This window comes from Sminthopsis crassicaudata, chromosome 1 (assembly GCF_048593235.1).
Source record: "Sminthopsis crassicaudata isolate SCR6 chromosome 1, ASM4859323v1, whole genome shotgun sequence".
NCBI lineage: Eukaryota > Metazoa > Chordata > Mammalia > Dasyuromorphia > Dasyuridae > Sminthopsis > Sminthopsis crassicaudata.
The window spans coordinates 304,910,060-304,930,777 of NC_133617.1; the positions used below are offsets into that span (position 1 = coordinate 304,910,060).

General features: G+C 31.8%; 1 protein-coding gene across 2 annotated transcripts in view; it reads right to left on the reverse strand.

Moving 5' to 3' along the window:
* Positions 1-20,718, reverse strand: part of CDH6 (cadherin 6) — a 160,226-nt gene that overhangs the window by 29,764 nt on the left and 109,744 nt on the right. For both annotated transcript variants that reach the window (XM_074279073.1, XM_074279074.1), the window contains exons 3-5: positions 5,165-5,459; positions 2,542-2,661; positions 512-679 (exon numbers count right to left, since the gene is read on the reverse strand). In XM_074279073.1, the coding sequence (XP_074135174.1) occupies positions 512-679; positions 2,542-2,661; positions 5,165-5,459 (583 nt within the window). The remainder of the gene's footprint in view (positions 1-511; positions 680-2,541; positions 2,662-5,164; positions 5,460-20,718) is intronic.

Below are 20,718 nucleotides of genomic sequence, written 5' to 3' on the forward strand. Positions count from 1 at the left end.
ATTACCATTAAAAAGCTAAAAATAACAACATATCCTTGTCTCAAGACATTGTAAGGGCTAAAAAAATTCCATAATTGGCTAAAATCTATAAAACACAAATAAAAAATGCCTTAGTGGTCAGCAATATATTTGTACATATATTCTGGAGTCACAGATTTTTGCTTACAGTAAAGTTTGTTGATGAGAAAAGTAAAAGCAAAAATGCTGCTTTTAAACAACTATTTACACTCAAATGTTAATATTAACAAAAATGTTATATAGCATGCTATCATATTAAATATAATTATGTAATATTATTAGCATCAAAATATTACATAATATAAAACATTAGAAACAATAGTCATCACTATCTATTTAAATGTAGGCAATATATTTAAAAATTTTAAGTGACAGTACTCATTGGATTCTTCTTATTTGCAACAATGATGATAACTGAAATGAAAAATCAATTCCATAGCATATGGTGTATAAAAGGGCTTTGCAAGAAATTCAATCTGTCAAGTATCCATACTCTGAGGAAAACGCGGAGGATTGTCATTCACGTCAGTCAGGGTGATGTTCACTGTGGTGGTGCCAGATAAGCCTCCCATCTGGCCTCCCATGTCTTTAGCTTGAATAACCACTTGATATTGCTCTCGGTTTTCTCGATCCATGTTGAGCAATGCTGTTTTGATGATGCCTACAAATATGAGAAATCGGAAATGGGAGACATGTATACACTATTGACTTACAAAATGCATTAAAAGATTCATCACTATATAATCATTAGCTATGACTAGTAAAAATATTGTGTCACAATTCAGGTCATCAAATTATGATAATTCCATGTGGCATTTTAGGATGTTAGCTGTGTGATATAACATCTAGAAATAATATATGATTATCTTAAACAAGGTCACATATTATATTGATCTTATTAAATCTTTTAATTTTCTTACTGATTTATATAATTTTCTCATTTAATTGGTGAACAGTAAAATGTGCTTCATATTACCTAGTAACACAAGGTATTTTTTTCACATTTGCAAAGTGCTTTACAGGTATTTTCTCATTAGATCCCCATAACCTTGTGAGGCAGGTTCTATTATAATTCCAATTTTACAGATAGGCAAATTAAAGTTCAGAAGAAAGGTTAAATTATTTTTTCAAGTTCACAACTGAGTATGTATTTAAAGAAGAATTTCAACTAAGGTCACCCTAACTTCTACTCCAGAACTCTATTCTTTATATAATTTTGCCTCTTAATGACTAATAAAATGAACATATTTTTTAAGATTTCTTTAATGAAAGCTGAAAAAAATACGATAACATTTCTCTCAAAATTGTGAAAAAAACCCCAATGTCACTAAACTGTGAGTAAAACATCTGAGTTTGGAGTGCCATCTCTCTCACTCTTGTCATTGTTAATTGATGGTTAAGTCAACACCATCAGCATTCTGAATTTGAGATCTATAAATTGGAAGTAAATAAAATTTGCACTACCTATGTTTGAAAGACCTGTGTGAATACAAACAACCATCATGTTCATCATTATTATTAGAATGTTAAGGCATTTAAAGTTTTCCTACAGCTGATTAGAAACTGGTCTCCCAATAGTGAAGGCATATATTATCAGAGAAACATAGAAAATTTAGTTTGGAAAGATTTTCAAAAGTCAGCTTTTCCTCTAAGAAGAATGTTGTTTCATACTGTTAACACTCTATCAAAGATTACTGGAGAATATTATCTATTTTTCTTTGGTAATATGTTGCAGTAATAAAAGTATTTTTAAAAAAGAAGTTAACTACTTCCCTTTACTCCTAATTTTTCCCCCCTAAAACAAACCCTTCACTTTAGAGTTCAAGTTTATTTTTTTTTGATGTTGACTCCAGAAGAATGAAACAACTGCTTACCATTATTTGATCCTTCAACTATTTAGACATAAGCTAAATAATATTTTTTTCCTCATCGTAACCTCATTCTTCTGATTCTGTATTGACTTTTCTTCAAGGTCATACCCAGGCTGGAACAGTGGGTGGAAGCAGTGCAGGGTTTGTAGTCAGGGAGAATTCAGTTAGAATTTTTCCTTTAATACTTTGTGAGTTTGGACAAGTTATTTAACCTCCCTAAACTCGGTTCTAAGCTTATAAAAACCCAAACAACTCTAAAATAATAAATTCAAAATAATTTTAAAAATTAAGACAGTTTGTTAATTTTGGTAAAAAAAATGCTTAAAATGAATGTTGAAAAGGTGAATTCATCTATTTCTTTGATTCACAAGGAAATTTTTGGCTTTCAGCTCCATCTGATCATAAAAAATAATTAAAATCACCTGTAATTTTTATTTTAAAATGATTGAAAGAGGGTTCATGCATACATTTTAACTATATTTATTACACTTTGCTTTTTTGATTAAAATAATTCAGGTGTCACATTTGCAGATGTTTTACTCTGAGGAAAATGAAAGTACTTTGGTATTTTCATGTAACGTGTACTAGCTTGATTTAACATGTTATTTAAATTAATGATATTATAAGGGATTTAATGGTAAGAACTTCTAACCTGTTTCAGATTCAACTGAAAAATAGGGTTGTCCTTGGAGAATACTGTAGACTACTTTAGCACTGTTTCCATAGGTGGGATCATCAGCATCAGTTGCAGTGACTTGAACAACAAAAGTACCTGGAATGAAAGAAAAATAAATTTATGTTGATTTAAGAGATTGGATATTACATTTTTAAAAGCTAGATACACATCAAATGAAAACAAAATATTACCCTTGAACACAACCACACTATGTCATATTTTAGGTAAGAAAAGTAAGAATTACTAACAGCTAGAAAAGGTAAAGAAAATGACAATTTAGATAAATAGAGGAAAGGTGCAATTTCCTTAGGAAGAGAAATTTAAATTTTTGAGCTTCTGAGGAACTCAAGAAGGATGATATAATAGAAGGAGAATTGCACTACAGTTTAGATACTAATCTATTGCCACTTCTGCTATTCAGCAAGCAATTATTAAATTCCTATGAAATATTAGGCACTGTGCTAGGCACTGAAGATATAGAGGGGAATATGAAATGGTCTTTGATCTCAAGGAGTTTACATTCTATTTAAAAAACAGCAATAAAATATATATCCTATGAATACAAGAAAATTGGTAGGAAGTGCTAATCACTATGTAGCTTGAGGATAATCAATTAACTTTCCTAGAACTAAATTTCCTTTTCTATAAAATTAGGCAGGATGACTTCATGTATACCTTCCAACTGTAATATCCAAATGTTTAATAAATAGAATTCAAATAATATATGTTAAAATCTGCAAAATTAAGAAAGATAGAGATATGGAAGAATATCAGCTCACTCACTAAAATCTGGGACACTAAAACTAGAAGGCATTTCTTTACCTATAAAAAGAACTAATTTTTTATTAAGTAAAAGGACAAAAACTTTAAAATTTATTTAAAAAAATTACTAGTCACCAAATAAAGTTTTTCTCCCTTTAGTCCTTATAGCTAAACATATAATTAGATTCGTGTAGTATTCACAGCCCTGAAATAAGTCATCCTTGGGCACAATTCTACTCCCCTTCAGGATATGAAGGGAAGAAATAAGTTCACTGAATATTTTTATGCCTATTTAGGAAGAAATGGACTTAGTGTTTGAGAATAACTTTTGACCAATGTTACAATTTTTTTTTTTTGATGAATCTTTTTTAACTGGTGAGAACTACTTTCTCCACTTAAATATATTCATTTATTCTTTTAAAAATATTTCATAGGGGGGCAGCTAGGTGGCGCAGTGCATAGAGCACCAGCCTTGAATTCAGGAGGACCTGAGTTCAAATATGGTCTCAGACACTTAACGCTTCCTAGCTGTGTGACCCTGGGCAAGTCACTTAGCCCCAGCCTGGGGGGGGGGGGAAGAAAAATATTTCATAGGATGTTAATAATAAAAATAAAGAGAATAATTTTCATTAATCTGACACTCAGAGTTATTGTTATTTATTCCAAGCAGGAGGAGCTATCTTTCCTTGAATGGCCTTCTCTCAAAGAGTTTTCATTTATTTTGTATTAATTTTGCTCATGGCTTCTGTTTCCCAGAAGGGGAAAAAATGTAAATACAAAACCTATCATAGCCAAAATTTTGCTAAGTTACCTATTATTTTAATGAATTGAATTGTTTCAAGACTGGGTAGATCTACATAAGTAGACTATAGGATTTATGATCTCACTTCCAGAAAGACTATAAAAAAGCTTTCTTTTTATTATTTCAGCATTCTAAAATGTGGCTGTAAATGTTAATGAAACTACAAAGCAAACATATAAGTTGCTTTGATTCTAATAGTACCATAAAGGAATTCTCTTGATAAGGTTTGCAGTTACAGCAGAATTTTTCTTAATTTAACTTTCCTTTTTACCTTCCACTAATGCATAAGAATGAAATCCCTAAGTATTAGGTTTTATATAGATAGTGGGAGTTATGGAAAAAAAAATAAATTTAACAAGTCAAGTGTTGTGACAATTTCTTAACCTCCTTAATCATTGATTCCTTGATCAACATTAACTCTGATTATCTCTTATATATTATGCATTTTTAAAAGTTTCCTTTGGTTTTATTTTAAAAACATTTATTTATGCAATGTCCAATCTATCAATGCCCTTTTTGCATTTTGTTTTCCATTAACAATGGTTCTTACCTTCAGAATAATGGAATAGACATTTTGGGATTTACCTATTGTCATTTTGGGATGTTGAAAACTGAATTCAAATGGGATAATAAAGAGAAGGGGATAGAAATATCTTACAGAAAGTAGGAAGGCTCTTATGTTCCAGATTCAGAGGAATATCAGGAAGAAGGAGGGGGAGCAGAGTTTTTAATTCCAGTATGATAGGAAGGGACAAGGGACTTCATTATCTAGCTTCTTCACACAGCTCCATTCTTCTAATACATTGGAGATAGCATTCTCTTCTGTGATTTGTGGAAGATAAATCAAGGATAACATTCTTGAATATTGGATCAATATTTAGAACCAAGAGTGACTTTAAAAATACAGTAATAATATTTGGGGGACATGCTTATTTTTAAAAATTCAGCATCTGAATTAATCTAATGAGATGAATTTCTTTATGATATTATTTTTAATAGATAAAATAAAAAAAACAGATTAAAGATATCACTTACCAACATCAGACATTTCAGGAACAGTGGCAGTGTAAACATCCTTGGTGAACATAGGCTCATTGTCGTTGATATCATGGATCTTTATGATAAATTCAGACTCTGGTTCTACTGGTCTTCCTGTTCTTCTATTTATAGCCTGTGCCCTAAGGATGTACACTGGCTTCTCTTCTCTGTCTAATCTCTTGGTGGCCTGAATGTCTCCAGTGTTTTCATTAATAATGAAGAGATCTCCAGCTCCATCTCCTGAAAGGATATATTTAAGTGATCCATCTCCTCTATCTTGGTCTGAATGCAACTACATAGGAAAAAAAAAAGGTAAAATTAAAAAAACAAAAAACAAGATGAGGACATATAATTTGTCAGCAACCATTCATTTTCATCTAAAGTGTTCTAGGATATTTCATTTTTATGGTTATTATTTTGTATTTTCTAGTAAATTCACCTTACAATTCGATGAAAAATGTTTCTAGTCCTAGAAAGATTGAATCTGAAAAGGGTCCTGTAGATGTCAATAACTTGGCTTAGGTGACACTTTGGGCACTTTTTGTTTGCTAAAATAAAAGAAGGGAATAGAAGTGACTGATCACTATGTTCCAGGGCCTAGCATTCCTTTTCTCATATGCACTTTAAATAAATATCAAACTAGATATTTAAATCATTTTAATTCTTTGTGCTAGTTATAATTTTTTGTACTTGTGCTTGTCACTGATCTCCAGATACCATGCCTCTAGACCTGATATCCTCTCCATTAGCACAGACTTCATGTAAGCATTCTCAAAGCAGGGACAATTTTATTTTTGCTCAGATATTTGAAGCATTGAGTATGATTCCTGACACATAGCACATGGCACATTTATTAAATGCTTATTGATTGGAAAAACAAAATAAGACAAAACATTAATATGGTCTTGCCCTAATCCCAATGATATAATTAACCATATCATGTTTGAAGGCTCTTTTTTATTTCAAGAGGCAATTCTAAAATTTCAGGTTTTCATATCAGTTACAGATATTTTAAAGTGCTAAAGCCTTAAGCAAAGTTTCCAAAGTCGTAGATCACCGGTGCTACCATTTCACAGGCCATCCGATAATCCAAAACTAGTCACCAGTTGGTTTTTATTTAGAACTGAATCTGAAACTAAATGCTCAGGACTAATGTGCAAGTATAGAAAGGCAGCACATAATTATTCTGCTGTGTAGTTTTAATGGAAAAGGCTATGCTCATAGGACACATGGTGAAACATACTATCTACCTCTGGATAGAGAACTGACAGATTCATAATGCAGATTGAAACATTCTCTTTCTGTCTCTCTGCCTTTTTCTCTCAATGTATGTAATATAGAAATCAGCATAGCATATACATATTTATAAAATGTATTTGTTTATTTGTAATGGGGTTTTGTTTCTCTCATCTTCTCAATGGATGGATGAGGACATAGGAGAAAGGAGAATATAGGAAATGGAATAAAAAAAAAAAACCCTCTGTGCTTAAAAAAGAAATATTACTACTGGTTTGATTCTTACCTAATCTCACTATAAGATAATTAATGTTCAATTGAATAAGTGAAATTGCTTCTGGGATTAAATTTAAAATAAGGATTTTAGGAGCTAGATTGTAACCTCTTTATGGGAGTGGCTTTTATTTTGTTTTATCTATGCATACTTAATGTTCAACATCATGCATTTTAAAAATATCCATTGCATTGAATTTCCTCCTACTTCATTCTCTCATTTTAATTTGTAAGAAAATTGAAAGTTAGAAAGTTTATATGATTTGTACAAGAGCAACCAACTAATTGCTGGGTTGGTGGGAAGATTGGAAGAATTTGGGAAACCTCAGCTATTTGAAAGACTTATGCAAAAGAATTAAATTCATTTAGCTCTGCCCAAGAGGGTAAAAAAAATAGGGAGAATTTGGTGGAAGGTTAGGAAGAATTATTTAGGTTTTTTGTAAGGAACTATTAGAATTATTCACTATTAGAAAAGCAGAATGAACTGTTTTGAGAGGGAGTATATTCTCCTTAGCTTGGAGGAGGGTGGAAATCATATGGAAGGATTTTAGTGAAGTAAAGCTGAGCTAAATGACTTTTGATTTATCAGATATTGACTTTTGATTATCAGATATAGTGATTCTGTGATGGTCTTGGGACTTATCCACCACAGAATCATCACGGCATCATAATAGAAAATGTCAAAAGCCAAAGGACCACCAAGCAGGGCTTCATTCAAATTTTTACAGGTGATTATAAATGTGTTTATTAGTTTGGGGGAAAATAAAAGTGGTTTTTAAAAAAAATATATATATTTTTTGGAAGCAATCAAGTAGAAACAAAAGGAAAAGAAATCTAAAAAGAGTTGTATAAAAGTGAGAAAAATAAAAATAATAGTGTAAATAGAGATGGGCTAAAGAAACCTTAAAATATGACTGCAGAAAAAAAAGAATGTGACTTTAATAGAAACAACCCTATATTGGGAACCAAGAATCTTGGATTCTGGTCTCAGTTTGGTGGGACCTTGGCCATATCTCTTAACCCCTATTGGATGTCAATTTCCTTTTCTATAAAACAAGGCAAGTAGGCTGGACATCATTTTTACTTCTATAATTCTCTGATCATAGAAGATGTACCCATCAGAGAAAGGTTAATTGTTCCATTAGTTTCTAAAAACTGAAAAGAAAATTAAAATACTATTTAATCAACTCAAAAATAACAAGTTTAACAATGCCTAAATCAAATATATCTTCAGTTGTAGTCTATGTCACCATTTGTTCCCTTATAAATGAATGCTCTCAATTCATATTGAAGAACATTAAGAACTAAGCTCTGATGACTTTGAAGCATACTTTCTACATATAGGTCATAAAAGGTACAGTGTATCTTCAGTGGTTAAACCTGATACCAAACTCATCATGTTTTCATTGGGCAAAAATTGATGTCTGCACATATGATTTATTTGTCCATATTCAATTATCTAGATTTGTCCTTGACTGGATATTTATCATGACCATTGACAAATAATTACAGCACATTTAGTGCTGAAAACTATGTATGGTCAAAGGATTTATTCAGATAAAAGTAATCTGAAATTTATTTTTAGTTGTCAAGATAGACCATTCTGACGACTTATAGAATAAACACTTATGACAATATAAAAGGGAAGATGAGAGACCAAATAATATGTACTGGGAATATATTTGAGATTTTGAACCTGATTTATTAATATTTGAAAACTTGTGGAAATCTCATCTTTTTACCCCAACATTGTTCAAAAGTAAAGCCATTTAGACTCATCATTAAAGGACATAGTATCTATATACCCTGAAATAATACAGGCTTTGGTGACTATTTTTATTCTTTTTTAAATTTTTTTCCTTCCCCACCTTCATTTCCCTTAAAGTACTGGCACTGTCTGATATTTTCTTGGAGAAAGACAGAAGCAATGACACTGCTAGTGACTTTAGATAACTATGAGACATTAGAAGTTTATTGAATACTCTGATTTTAATTGTTTTTCCCCCTTCTGTGATGTCATTTATCATAGCCACTGTAAAAGACAGAAGTTAAACAATAACAAATAAAAGGTTGTAGTCTGCCTTAGGCATGCACTTACTAATTTCAGTATAATGTTGTTGTTCCATTAAGTTTAATCATCTGGTTCATTCTTAATGATTCGCCATCAAGTAAAAATTAGCGAGCACCCTCAGAACATTGCATCTGTGAGCCAATGGCATCAGGTATCTTTTTACTAAGATACTTGATAACAATTTATTTTTGAAGGAACTCTTTCTTTTTCTCTTTCTCTTTTTTTTTGGGGGGGGGAGATTACTCATTTATTCATAAGATTATTAGTTTTCAACTTTAAGGGATCTTAAATTTCATTTAGAGACTAACTTTACAGATAAAGAGACTGAGGTTCAAACAGATTATGATTTTTCCCCCCAATGTCACATAAGTAATAAAGAGAAAAGCAGGGATTTGAAGTCAGAATTTCCAACTCTAAGAACAGTACTCTTTTTATTTTACTATGTTATTTTATCCACTCTGCCATGTTGTTTTGTTTTGAGTTATATTTTGGCATATATTGTAATGAGCACAACCAAATGAAATAGGTAGCTAGAGGAAAACCAATAGACATTTTGCTCCTATAATATTTGGTCCATATCTACACTATCAACAGTATTTTGAAGCAAATTCAAAGTTATTATTCTATTCCAATGGGTTCTTAATGGTCTTAAAGGCTATGTAATGTGCAATACCATTCTTATTAACTACACATGATTGACTCCCTGGCTTTGTCAGTAAGCAAAGTGAATCTTTTAAGAATGGGAGTTATTTTGATTGAAAATGCTAGTTCATAAATACTAGCTTAATTTAGTTACTGGGAGTGAGGTGTCTAGAAAGTATAAAGGATACACTGTAAAGAAACCTAGCTATTGCTATATGTGACTGTATTTTGAAAAGTTGTTATGACTGTTACTTTTCAATGTTTGTGGAATTTTATAATCATAAATATTTATAATATAAGGCCATTCTGTGAGATGTAGAAATCAGTCAAAGAGAGGCTATAGAGAGAAATGACAGTTTGACTGGAGTTGAAATCAGGAAATGAATACTATACCCATGGCAAAAATCTCTCTAGGCTAAAGAGGCTGCTTTTTAAGAGAGAAAATATCTTTAATCTAGTTAAGTTAATAAGCCTTTAACCAAATCAAACCAGCATAATGTTAATGAGCCTAGCAAATACTGTGAGGGCTTTCAAAAAGAATGATAGCTGCATTTAGAATCAAGAAGAAGTGACTTTTTTTTTCTTATATTACACAGAGATTAAGTCACTGAATGAAGATTTATTTAAGTGAGAATGTTTTTATTAGACACAAGTTTCTGATACTTTTTTTAAACCAACTTGATATTTGATACTTGATACTTTTAACCAACACTGCAGCCTAGTTTGTTTATCTTTACCACTACAAAAGTCACACTAGAGTGTATAACAATTGAGGTAACAAACTGACTTTGTTAGTTAAATTACTTTAAGTTTTGTGTCAACAAAGACTTAAAACATGTTATAGATGAAAATTATGTCTATATTTGCCTGAGAAACAGCCTAGTTAAATTCATTATTCTGAGGTTGATCATTGGGCAACACATTTTGCAAAGGATAATCTAAGACAGAAATAATATAAAATGATCCTATGTAGTCTTATTCAGTTTATATAATAATGACACAGAGAGATAGAAAAGAGAAGAGAATGTTAGAATCTGTTCTCAGGAGTGATTCTGATAAAGCCAGGAAGTCAATTATGCGTAGTTAATAAGAAAGATATTGTACATTAGTTGCCCTTAAAAACATTAATAATCCATTGGACTAGAATAACTTTGAATTTGGGTCAAAATTCTATTGATAGTGTGGATATATGAATCATAAATAATATAAGTGAAATGTCTAATTGGCTCTGCTCTAGATATCTATTTCATGATGTAGTCATGCTTACTGCCATGTCTACCAAACTTTCATTTAATTGTTGCTACTTCTGACTTCCAGTCTTTCATCTCCAATTGCTTAGTAGGTATCTTATAGAAATCTGAAACTCAGTATGTTCAAAACAGAACTCATTACCTAACCTCAGATTTTCTCCTTTTCTTAACTTCCCTATCATTATCTATGGTCCCACCTCCTCTTCACCTAGGCTTGCAGCTTAGGTTTCATACTCAACTCCTTATTTTCTCTTTTCCCCTATGCACAATTGCCAAGTCCTACAGTGTCTACCTTCATATCTATCATAACCACTCTTTTCTCTCCACTGTAACTTCCACCATCCCAATACAGATCCTTATTACTTCAAGCCTTAATTTTGTCTTCTGGTCACTCTCTGTGCCTCCAGTCTATTTTTCACTAGTCAAACTGATTTTCCTAAAGTATAGTGATTTTCCATATCAGTTTAATCATGTCACTCCCCCACCCCACATTTTGTAAACTCCTATGGCTCCCTATGTCTCTAGGATGAAATATAAAGTGCTCTCTTTAGTTCTTAAAGTGCTTCACAAACCCAGCCCCTTCCACCTTTCTAGTCTCCTTGTACTATACTTTTTGTATTTTGAGCTCCAGGAACACTTAGCCTCATTGATGTTCCTTGAACAAGAAATTCTGTTTCCCAAATATGTATATTTCACTTGTTATCTTCAGGACTTGGAACTTTCTCCTTCATTTCTGTTTCCTAGAGATTCACCTTAATATTAGCACCTTCCTTCTCAGTTTATCTCCAATTTATCCTACAACTATCTTGTTTTTACATAATTGTTTATATTTGACAATAAATTCCTTGAGAGCAGGGCCTCAAGAAGTTAGCATTGTGCCTGGAACTTAATAAGTACTTAATAAATGCTTGTTGACTTAATAGTTGACTTCTACCTAATAACTATTGAAAGAATTGAAATAGATCTATTTTGTCACTATTCATCAGAGAAATGCAAATTAAGACAACTCTGAGATACCACTACACACCTGTCAGATTGGCTAAGATGACAGGAACAAATAATGATGAATGTTGGAGGGGATGTGGGAAAACTGGGACACTGATACATTGTTGGTGGAGTTGTGAAAGAATCCAACCATTCTGGAGAGCAATCTGGAATTATGCCCAAAAAGTTATCAAAATGTGCATACCCTTTGATCCAGCAGTGCTACTATTGGGCTTATATCCCAAGGAAATACTAAAGAAGGGAAAAGGACCTGTATGTGCCAAAATGTTTATGGCAGCCCTTTTTGTAGTGGCTAGAAACTGGAAAATGAATGGATGCCCAGCAATTGGAGAATGGTTGGATAAATTATGGTATATGAAGGTTATGGAATATTATTGTTCTGTAAGAAATTACCAACAGGAGGAATACAGAGAGGCTTGGAGAGACTTACATCAACTGATGCTGAGTGAAATGAGCAGAACTAGATAATTATACACTTCAACAATGATACTGTATGAGGATGTATTCTGATGGAAGTGGATATCTTCAACATAGAGAAGAGCTAATCCAATTTCAATTGATCAATGATGGACCGAATCAGCTACACCCAGAAAAGGAACACTGGGAAATGAGTGTATAAACTGTGAGCATTTTTTTTCTTCCCAGATTATTTTTACCTTCCGAATCTAATTCTTCCTTTGCAGTGACAACAACAACAACAAAATTCAGTTCTGCACACATATATTGTACCCAGGATATACTATAAGATATTTAATATATATGCCTGCCATCTAGGGGAGGAGATGGAGGGAAGGAAGGGAAAAACTCAGAACAGAAGGGAGTACAAGGAATAATGTTGTAAAAAAAAATTACCTATGCAGATGTAGTGTCAAAAAAAAGTTATAATTATAAAATTAATAAAAAAAAGAAATAGATCTATTTTGGAAAAAATATAAAATAAAATTGCAGCCATATAAAAGGACTGCTTGAAGGTTCTTCTCAGAGAGATGAATAAAGGGGTTAAGATAGTTGGTTTCATTGTGCAAAGAAAAAAAGAAAAATTAATTTTATGGTTCCCTTAAGAATTCTGCTACAAGGCCTTTAAGTTCCCTTCTAATTCTCAAGATCTATGAGTCTATGTCTTTCTGTGTATATCAGTTTAAGGTACAAGACCATTTTTAAATTATCCTTAGGGAGGAGGATCTATGATTAGGAGTAGCATTGTTTCATGAAATAGAAAAAAATCTGTTGAAGGAGAAATGTTATAGTAAAATTTGTCATATGACCCAACTGAGCCCATTTATTTAGAAAATATTTGTAAATGAAAATTAATGGTAACAAATAGAGGTGAATTGGAACAGATGTGCTAATCTCTTTATGATAATTTATTCTCATTAGCAATAGTAGTTGGAAACACATTTGGATTAAGTTCACTTTGCATCTGCTGCTTTGCCTGGTTCCAACTCTATCAATTAAACTCATCATTTCTGATCTCATCACCATGCTATTAACTCAAGCCTTGATTGTTATCACTTCTTTTAGCTTACTCTCCCTTCCTATGGAAGACACCAAACTCCCCCCAAATGTCTTCTTTTTAAGAGCAAATTTGAATTCTGTCCCCTATATTTTGCATCTGTTGTTCTTGTTTTCAACAGTATGGAAGAAGATGCCTCTTACATGAAACCCCATGGTGACTCCCCTCCCCACACTTTCTTGGCTCCTTTTGCATGTTATTTCTACCTTTTAGATTGTAAACTCTTTAAGGAGAGGAGCTACCTTTCTTTTCTTTAACTGTAAACCTACCACCTAGCACAATGCCTGGTACATAGTATTTAATAAACGTTTACTGAATTGAATTGGATGTGACTTTACCACTTAATTGTCCAATGTAAGGTAATAGCAATTAACAAATTTATAGATGCATCAATTTAGAATTGCATCAGTTTTCAAGATATTCTAAAGATAGAAAGATTCCAATAAAATAAAAAGAACACAGCTCTTTGGGAAAATAACAAGGTGTGGGGGAGAGCCAAAGGTTGAAGTCATCAACAATGGCTAGTTCATATACTTCTTTTTCTTATCTCTATGAAATTTTTGCAAATAATATATGTGTTATACTGTCAGAACTCTTTGATGTGTCAGTTTTTTTGAATTTCTTTGCTTCCCATACCTTTTAAATTTTTATTGTAGGAGAAGACTTACTGGGGAAAGGGTAGATACACACACATATAGACAAACATATCTATCTACATAACAATGTAAAAACAAAGATATCTTTGATGAAAACATAAGAAGCAATACTTTAAAAGGTGACTTCTTACAGTAGAGTATTTCTTGTATGTCCAAATAATATAAGATATTTTGACAGTTATTTGTTTTTAAAAACACATATAAACTCATAAAAGACTCATAAGAATAAAATATAGACTTGAATGTTCTCCTAGGCAAACCATCTCTGACATGTACACTAAAATGTTACAAAACTCTTATGACAAACACAACACTGAGAACACTGAGTAATGCCATTAAGCACAAACAAGGAAAATTCTGTTCATTTAATGTCCAAATGAAATTATTTACAAATTAAGGATAGATTCTTTAAATCTTCCTATTTTCAAAAGACAACATATTAATTGCATACTCTACAAAGTCGTCTTAGTGAAATATCTAGTGATATATCATACCAACACATTGATTTAAAAAAAAAAGAAAATTTGATATTGGCCAGACTATAATTTTCAGCTAAATGGATCATGAATCTGTCTTTGACAAGTGCTGCATATGCATGATTCTCTATGTACAGAATTTTAAAAGGAGATGGGAACAAGGAAATTGAAGAAGATGAGGATTTCATTAGAGAAACTTCCCAGTGTGACTGTCACAAAAGCTCTTCTAGTTAATGCCAATTTGGAAAAGTTCTCAGGTCATAGGATGGATTCTTTATAATAAACTTTGGGAGAACACGAATGACACTCTCATGGGAAGGCAGGCAGACAAACAGGTTGAAATCTGTATCACTGTAAGAAACTATAGAATTTGAACATTTACTATATGGCTATGAATCAAGAAAGACTTTGATTTTGGAAGAATCACAGGCATAAGTAACCCAAAGGGCAATGGAAAGATCCATGCTGCAAGTAAATCAACCAAGCTGTGAATATATATTCTTACTTTTCATCACTTTCCATCTATCTTTATCCATTATGAGAATTGACAAAAAAAGACATTAATAAGAACTGATATAGATAGAAAGGAAATAGATCAATCTTATATCAGGAATGAAAGGTGAGAGATAGTACAGCTGAAAAAATTGAAGTCGTCTCCTATATATTAAGTGGAATTTATATGAAGAATTTATAGACAGATACAGACCAAAGATGCATAGGATGAGAATGCATAGGATACTTGTGATCAAAATTGGTAGAAGGAACATTCATATCAGCAAAATCCCAAATTTATCTAAGTAATTTAAAACTCATCCAAGATCAACAATTCAACAAACATTTCACAACTACAACAGCATCATAGTAGGTATATAAGATACAAAAAAGCATTATAGCAATCTTAGTCTTCAAGAAAAATAATTTTAAAAGGGAGATGCCATATATGGCAATATATAACACATATTAAATATAATTTAACAAAGTTGAGAAAGGAGAGATCACTTTTGGAGAAATTTCATGGAGGAAGTGGTATCTGAGTTAGGTCTTTGGAAAATTGCATGAGAAAAAAAAATAGAGATGAGAAAGAAAGGATGACAATGGGAAAGGTGAATAGTCTAGTATGGATGGAACTCGGAATCAGAAAGGGGAATGATGTGACAAAAGAATGGAAAAGTAGTTCAGAATCATATAATGCAGTGGCTTAGTCTCTACACATGGCAATTTGTTGTGATTTTGTCTTAGATACTGCTCTGAGAATTTGTTTAGTCTAAGCCAATATAAGACTCTTGGTAGGCAATTAAAAGAAGATCATGGAGACAGTGGTGTAAATCAGATGGAAAAGTTTCTCATCCAGGAAGTCTGGTAGACTAAAACAAACTAATCACAAAGCAAGCATTTTATCATGTTTAAAACAATTTGATTGTTTGGATTTAAAGAGGCAGAAGTAAAGATAATAAAGGTAAAAAAAAAGTTCATTCCTGAGGTTTCCAAATCAAAATGAGAATGACAGGTGCCATCTTTTTATTCACAATGCCAAGCACAGTGGCTTGTGTATAGTAGATACCATGATACATTATTGTTAAATATCTTGTTTCTTTAATTGACTCTGGCAGATTTCCTATAGCAATAAGCTCTTCTTATGCATGGAGGCTGTTCTAAATAACCATGCCCTCACTTTGTCTTCCAACTTGATTCAGAGCAATTACAAATTATAGATATCTCTGAAAATATAGGGCTTTGAATGCCAGGCTAAGGAATTTTGACTTTATTTAACAGGCAATGAGGAGCTATAGAATGATTTTGAGCAAAAGATTGACATGATCTGTGTATCATTAAGAAGATTACTTTGTCAGCAGGGAAAGAATGGAAGCTGGAAAACCAGTTAATAAATTACAATAATAATCCAGGCAGGACATGTCAATGTTTTAACTAGGAAAATGGCAGTTAGAATGAAAAAAGATTGAAAGGACTTAGAGATGTGTGGAAAACAGGATCAACATGCCTTGGCAATTGATAGTATATGATGTGAGAGGGAATGAAGAGTCAAAGATGATGTTGAGATTTCAACTAAGGGCAGCTAAGAAGATAGTAATGCCATCAACTGAGTATGAAATATTGGTGGTACATCTAGCTAGAGACATCCCAATAAGTAGTTTGAAATATAGTACTTATTTTTTAGAATTATAAACAAGAAGGATTCACAGTCTTTTTTATGACATTTCTGTATATATGGCTTTCACATTACTATGGTTGCCAGACTATTCAATGATGCCACAGAATACCTGACATATACTGTCACCTTAGTGGCAGGAACCTGAAGGGTGAGGTAAAATTCTTAGCTGGAAACTGAAAGGCCTAGTTAAATATTGCCTCAAACCTCAAAATAGTGATAAATGTGACTGGTAATATCCCACTCTGTGAAAAGAAGTGAAGAGAGGTTCATTGCAGGTATAGAAAGTTGGGGCCAGAAGTAACCTTCCTGACTCTCTTTAAAATGTAGGGAAATAATTCAGCAAACTTGTCATAGGCGTTCTAATTTTTCAATGAGTCAGATCCCAACTTGAATCATCAAAATGAAAAAAACTGGTGGAAAGCCACTTTTTCACTTAGGAATATATTATTTCATTATAAAGTATGTTTATTTCCCAAACAAAATAAAACTTATCTATTATTAAATACTTGCTCTAATTCTCTGGGAAAAAAAAGAAATTATAACCCCTAACTGTAGAAATTTATGATACAAAGTTAGAAGGGCCCTTAGAGGTCTAGTCCAAAACCTTCATGTAACAGATGGGGAAACTGAGACCCAATGACTTGAAGTTTCTTAACTAGGTAAATAGTAGAGCTGGAGTACAAATTCAGATTTAACCTCAAAGTCAGCAATTTCTACATCTACATTCTACATTTGAGCTGCTTCAAATCTGATAGTGTAAACATGGATACAATGAATGAAACATGTAAATAATAAAACAAAAATTCTTTAAAAAGCAGTATAATTAAGTTGTATTTGGTTTACATTATATTTGTCAGTGCTAAGTATTTATATTTTTATGTCAATGTCTATGTGTACGTGCATATTTATTTATGTATATAAAGATAAATGAATAGTTGGAATGAGACTAATGGAAAATAGCTCCCATGGTAGATTTAAATATAGGCATAATTCAGTAAGCTTTTACCACTTATATGATTTATAGAAGAAAGCTTTCTGGAGATGGTGTGGTTTTTAAAACTTAAAAAATGGGAGATTGTAGCCTAGCAATCATATGGAAGAAAGGGAATTATGATGTGATTTGGAAAGTCAGAGATGAGAGTCATATGACTATGTTAAAAAAAAAAAAAAAAGTTAAGTGCTAGTGTTTAAGGTCAATGGCATCATTTGTCTTTACCAAGCATCTCTCCAAATATAATTCATGTAAGGCAATGAATGTATGAATGAATGAGTGGTGTGTGTGTGTGTGTGTGTGTGTGTGTGTGTGTGTGTGTGTGTGTGCATGTGTGATAACTAGGTGGCACAGTAAACCAATCATTGGGCTTAAAATCAAGAAGGCACATTTTCATGAGTTCAAATCCAGCCTTAGGCACTTACTATGTAACCCTAAGCAAATCATTTAATTGTACCTGTCTCACTTTTGTCATTTGTCAAATGAAATGGAGAAGGAAATGGCAAACTACTCCAGTTTCATTGCCAAGAAAACTCAAAAATGAGGTGATGAAGACCCAGGCAAACTGAAACAATTTAACAACAATTAGATACATATATACATATGTACACAAATACAACACACACATACATTCTATGATTTTGATATCTTTGAAAATGTAATAAAATAGAGCTTCAGGATAACCTCCATCCCAAAGTTGTTTCTGTTACTTAATAAAGTAGAGGACATTTTGAGAAGCAATGTGATTTGGCAGAAGGAGCACTTGCCTTGCTTTTTTAAAAAAGAAACAAACCTGTAACTTCAAAGTACTGGATAAAATACATTTATAGGCTGATGTTTATAAATGGTTAAATATTTTATAGTTTTATTATATAATTTTGATTTTCACTGTTCTACTAGGTATATATTATATCTCATTTTAATCCATATTTCAGTGGTATAAAAACTAAGGCTAAAAAACTCTAATCATTCTTAAGATGATATGACTAATAAGGGATGAACCACTTAAATGCTTTTATTTATTTGACCCCGTGTCATATACTTCAATGAGACTATAAGGTCCATGAAGGTAGGTTGTATTAGTCCCAGAATATAGCAAAATGTTTTACATATGGCAGGTACTTAATAAATGTTTGCTACTAATTGAATCATTGGCCAGAATGAGAATTTAAATCTTTTGAAGCCAAGTCCAGTGCTCCTTCCATTATATCACATTGCTTTTCAAAACGTCTTTGATATCTGTCATTTCCATTTGAGATTAATTATATTAAAGGGATATGAAAGAGCATTTAGTTTAAGAGAAACAACTTTGAGTTAGAAGCTAAGAAACTCAGGTTCTACATCTAACATTAGCTTCAACTTCCTGAATTATCCTAAAGTTGTTATACTTTCAAAGATACCAAAGTCATATAGAATCATATAATGTCAAAAACTGAGACCATCTAGATGTACCCTTGTATAGGTAAGAAAGTAGAGGCACAGCAAGTCACTTCTTTCTTTTAATTACCAAGTCAATAATAATTCCATTATACTATGCTGCCTTTCAATGATAATTCAGAACATCCACACAAAAATAAATATGTCCAACTCATATTCAATGTTTCATCAGTAAGTGCTAGACTTCTTTCTTATGCTCCTGCAAAACTGTGTAGTAGATTGGAAGACTATGCTGAACAGCTTATGTCAAACTCTTTGGTCTTATAATATTTTACATTTGTATATCTGAAACCCCAATAATATTTTAGTGTTCCAAAAATGTCAGTGCAGATTTTTAGTTGTGAGTTACTAGAACATCAAATGTCTTTTTGCCAAATATCTTACAACCCTGTCATTCTTTGCATTAGTCATACAGAAATTCCTTGCAAGCTGCAATATTACTCAGGACTATGGATCAGAAAGGATTCGGAAGTCATCTGGTATAACTATTTCATTTTATAACTGAAGTCTACAGAGGTCACAAATGTTAAGTGAGTGATGGGGCAAAATCTGAACCCAGATTCATTGATTCCAAATCCAATATTCTCTCATGGCTGAATGAATGCCAGAGACTTTAATGTCCATTACATCTAGTTAGTTTTCTAGATCTTCTTAAATTTTAATTGTAATTAATCTATTTAACTTAAAAGTCTCAAATTAATCTACTTAATCCATAATAAATATATGCCAAATTCTGTGTAATATCTAATGTAGAAATGAAATGTATCCATTTATTTCATAATAAGTATAAAGGGAAATTTATATTAAAGATTACCTAAATATTTCTATGAATTTTAAATATTCCTCAGAATAAAGTCTAACTCTGAGTTAAATAATGTTTATATTTTATATAGTTAAATTCATATTTCACAATATAGCTACAAACTTATTCTATAAATAATAATTTTTATGTTAGGCAATAGAATAATGATGACCAAAATATATATGAATAATTTCCCTTTGTTCTTAACTTTCAATGAACAGTTAATATCTGAGAATTCCCTAATCAAAGCATAAAGTAAGCTAAAATTGTTTTACTCTGTATTAATGGAATAGATTCATCTCAGCAAAACTGTGATGTAGTTCGAAATTTTATAAACTAAAACACACACACACACATATATATACATATATATATTTGATTCATTATTTAAAAAATTAAATTTTAAAAATCAAATCAGATAGCAAATTTTAAAATTGCTTTATAGATTTAGTAACCACCTCTAATTTTTTTGTCTCTTTAATTGGTAAGTTTTTAATATGTTGTGATTTCCTATACCAGAACAAGGTTGAACTAGATAGTCTGCAGAGACTTCCCAATTACTTGGTGCTGTCCTTTAGTCTTCTGGCGAGAAGGTGTGAGATGTTACAAGAAAACATACCTTCTCCATATGCTTCAAAAACACCAGAAAGTAAACAAAATTTTTCCAAATAAAATTATTTTTAGGAAAACAGTAATTTAAAATAAAAACCAATCAGAGAAGTTTCAACAGAATGGAGAAATATTATGGGTCAAAAGAAACAGACAAAACCTCTAGAAAATGAATATGTTATAAAAACACACCAAGAAGTTGGGGGAAAAACCCTCAGAATTCTTTACAGCCACAATAAAAAGGATAATGAACAAACAAAAGGAAATAAATGAAGAAATAAAATGAACACATGTATCTATCACAATATGAAGCAAAGAAGGAACTGAATAAGACTTAGAAATTTTAGAACAAATGATGATGAAACTCAACATTTGAAAAATGTCTACGTAAAATACAAATGCACCAACAGGCTCAATGGC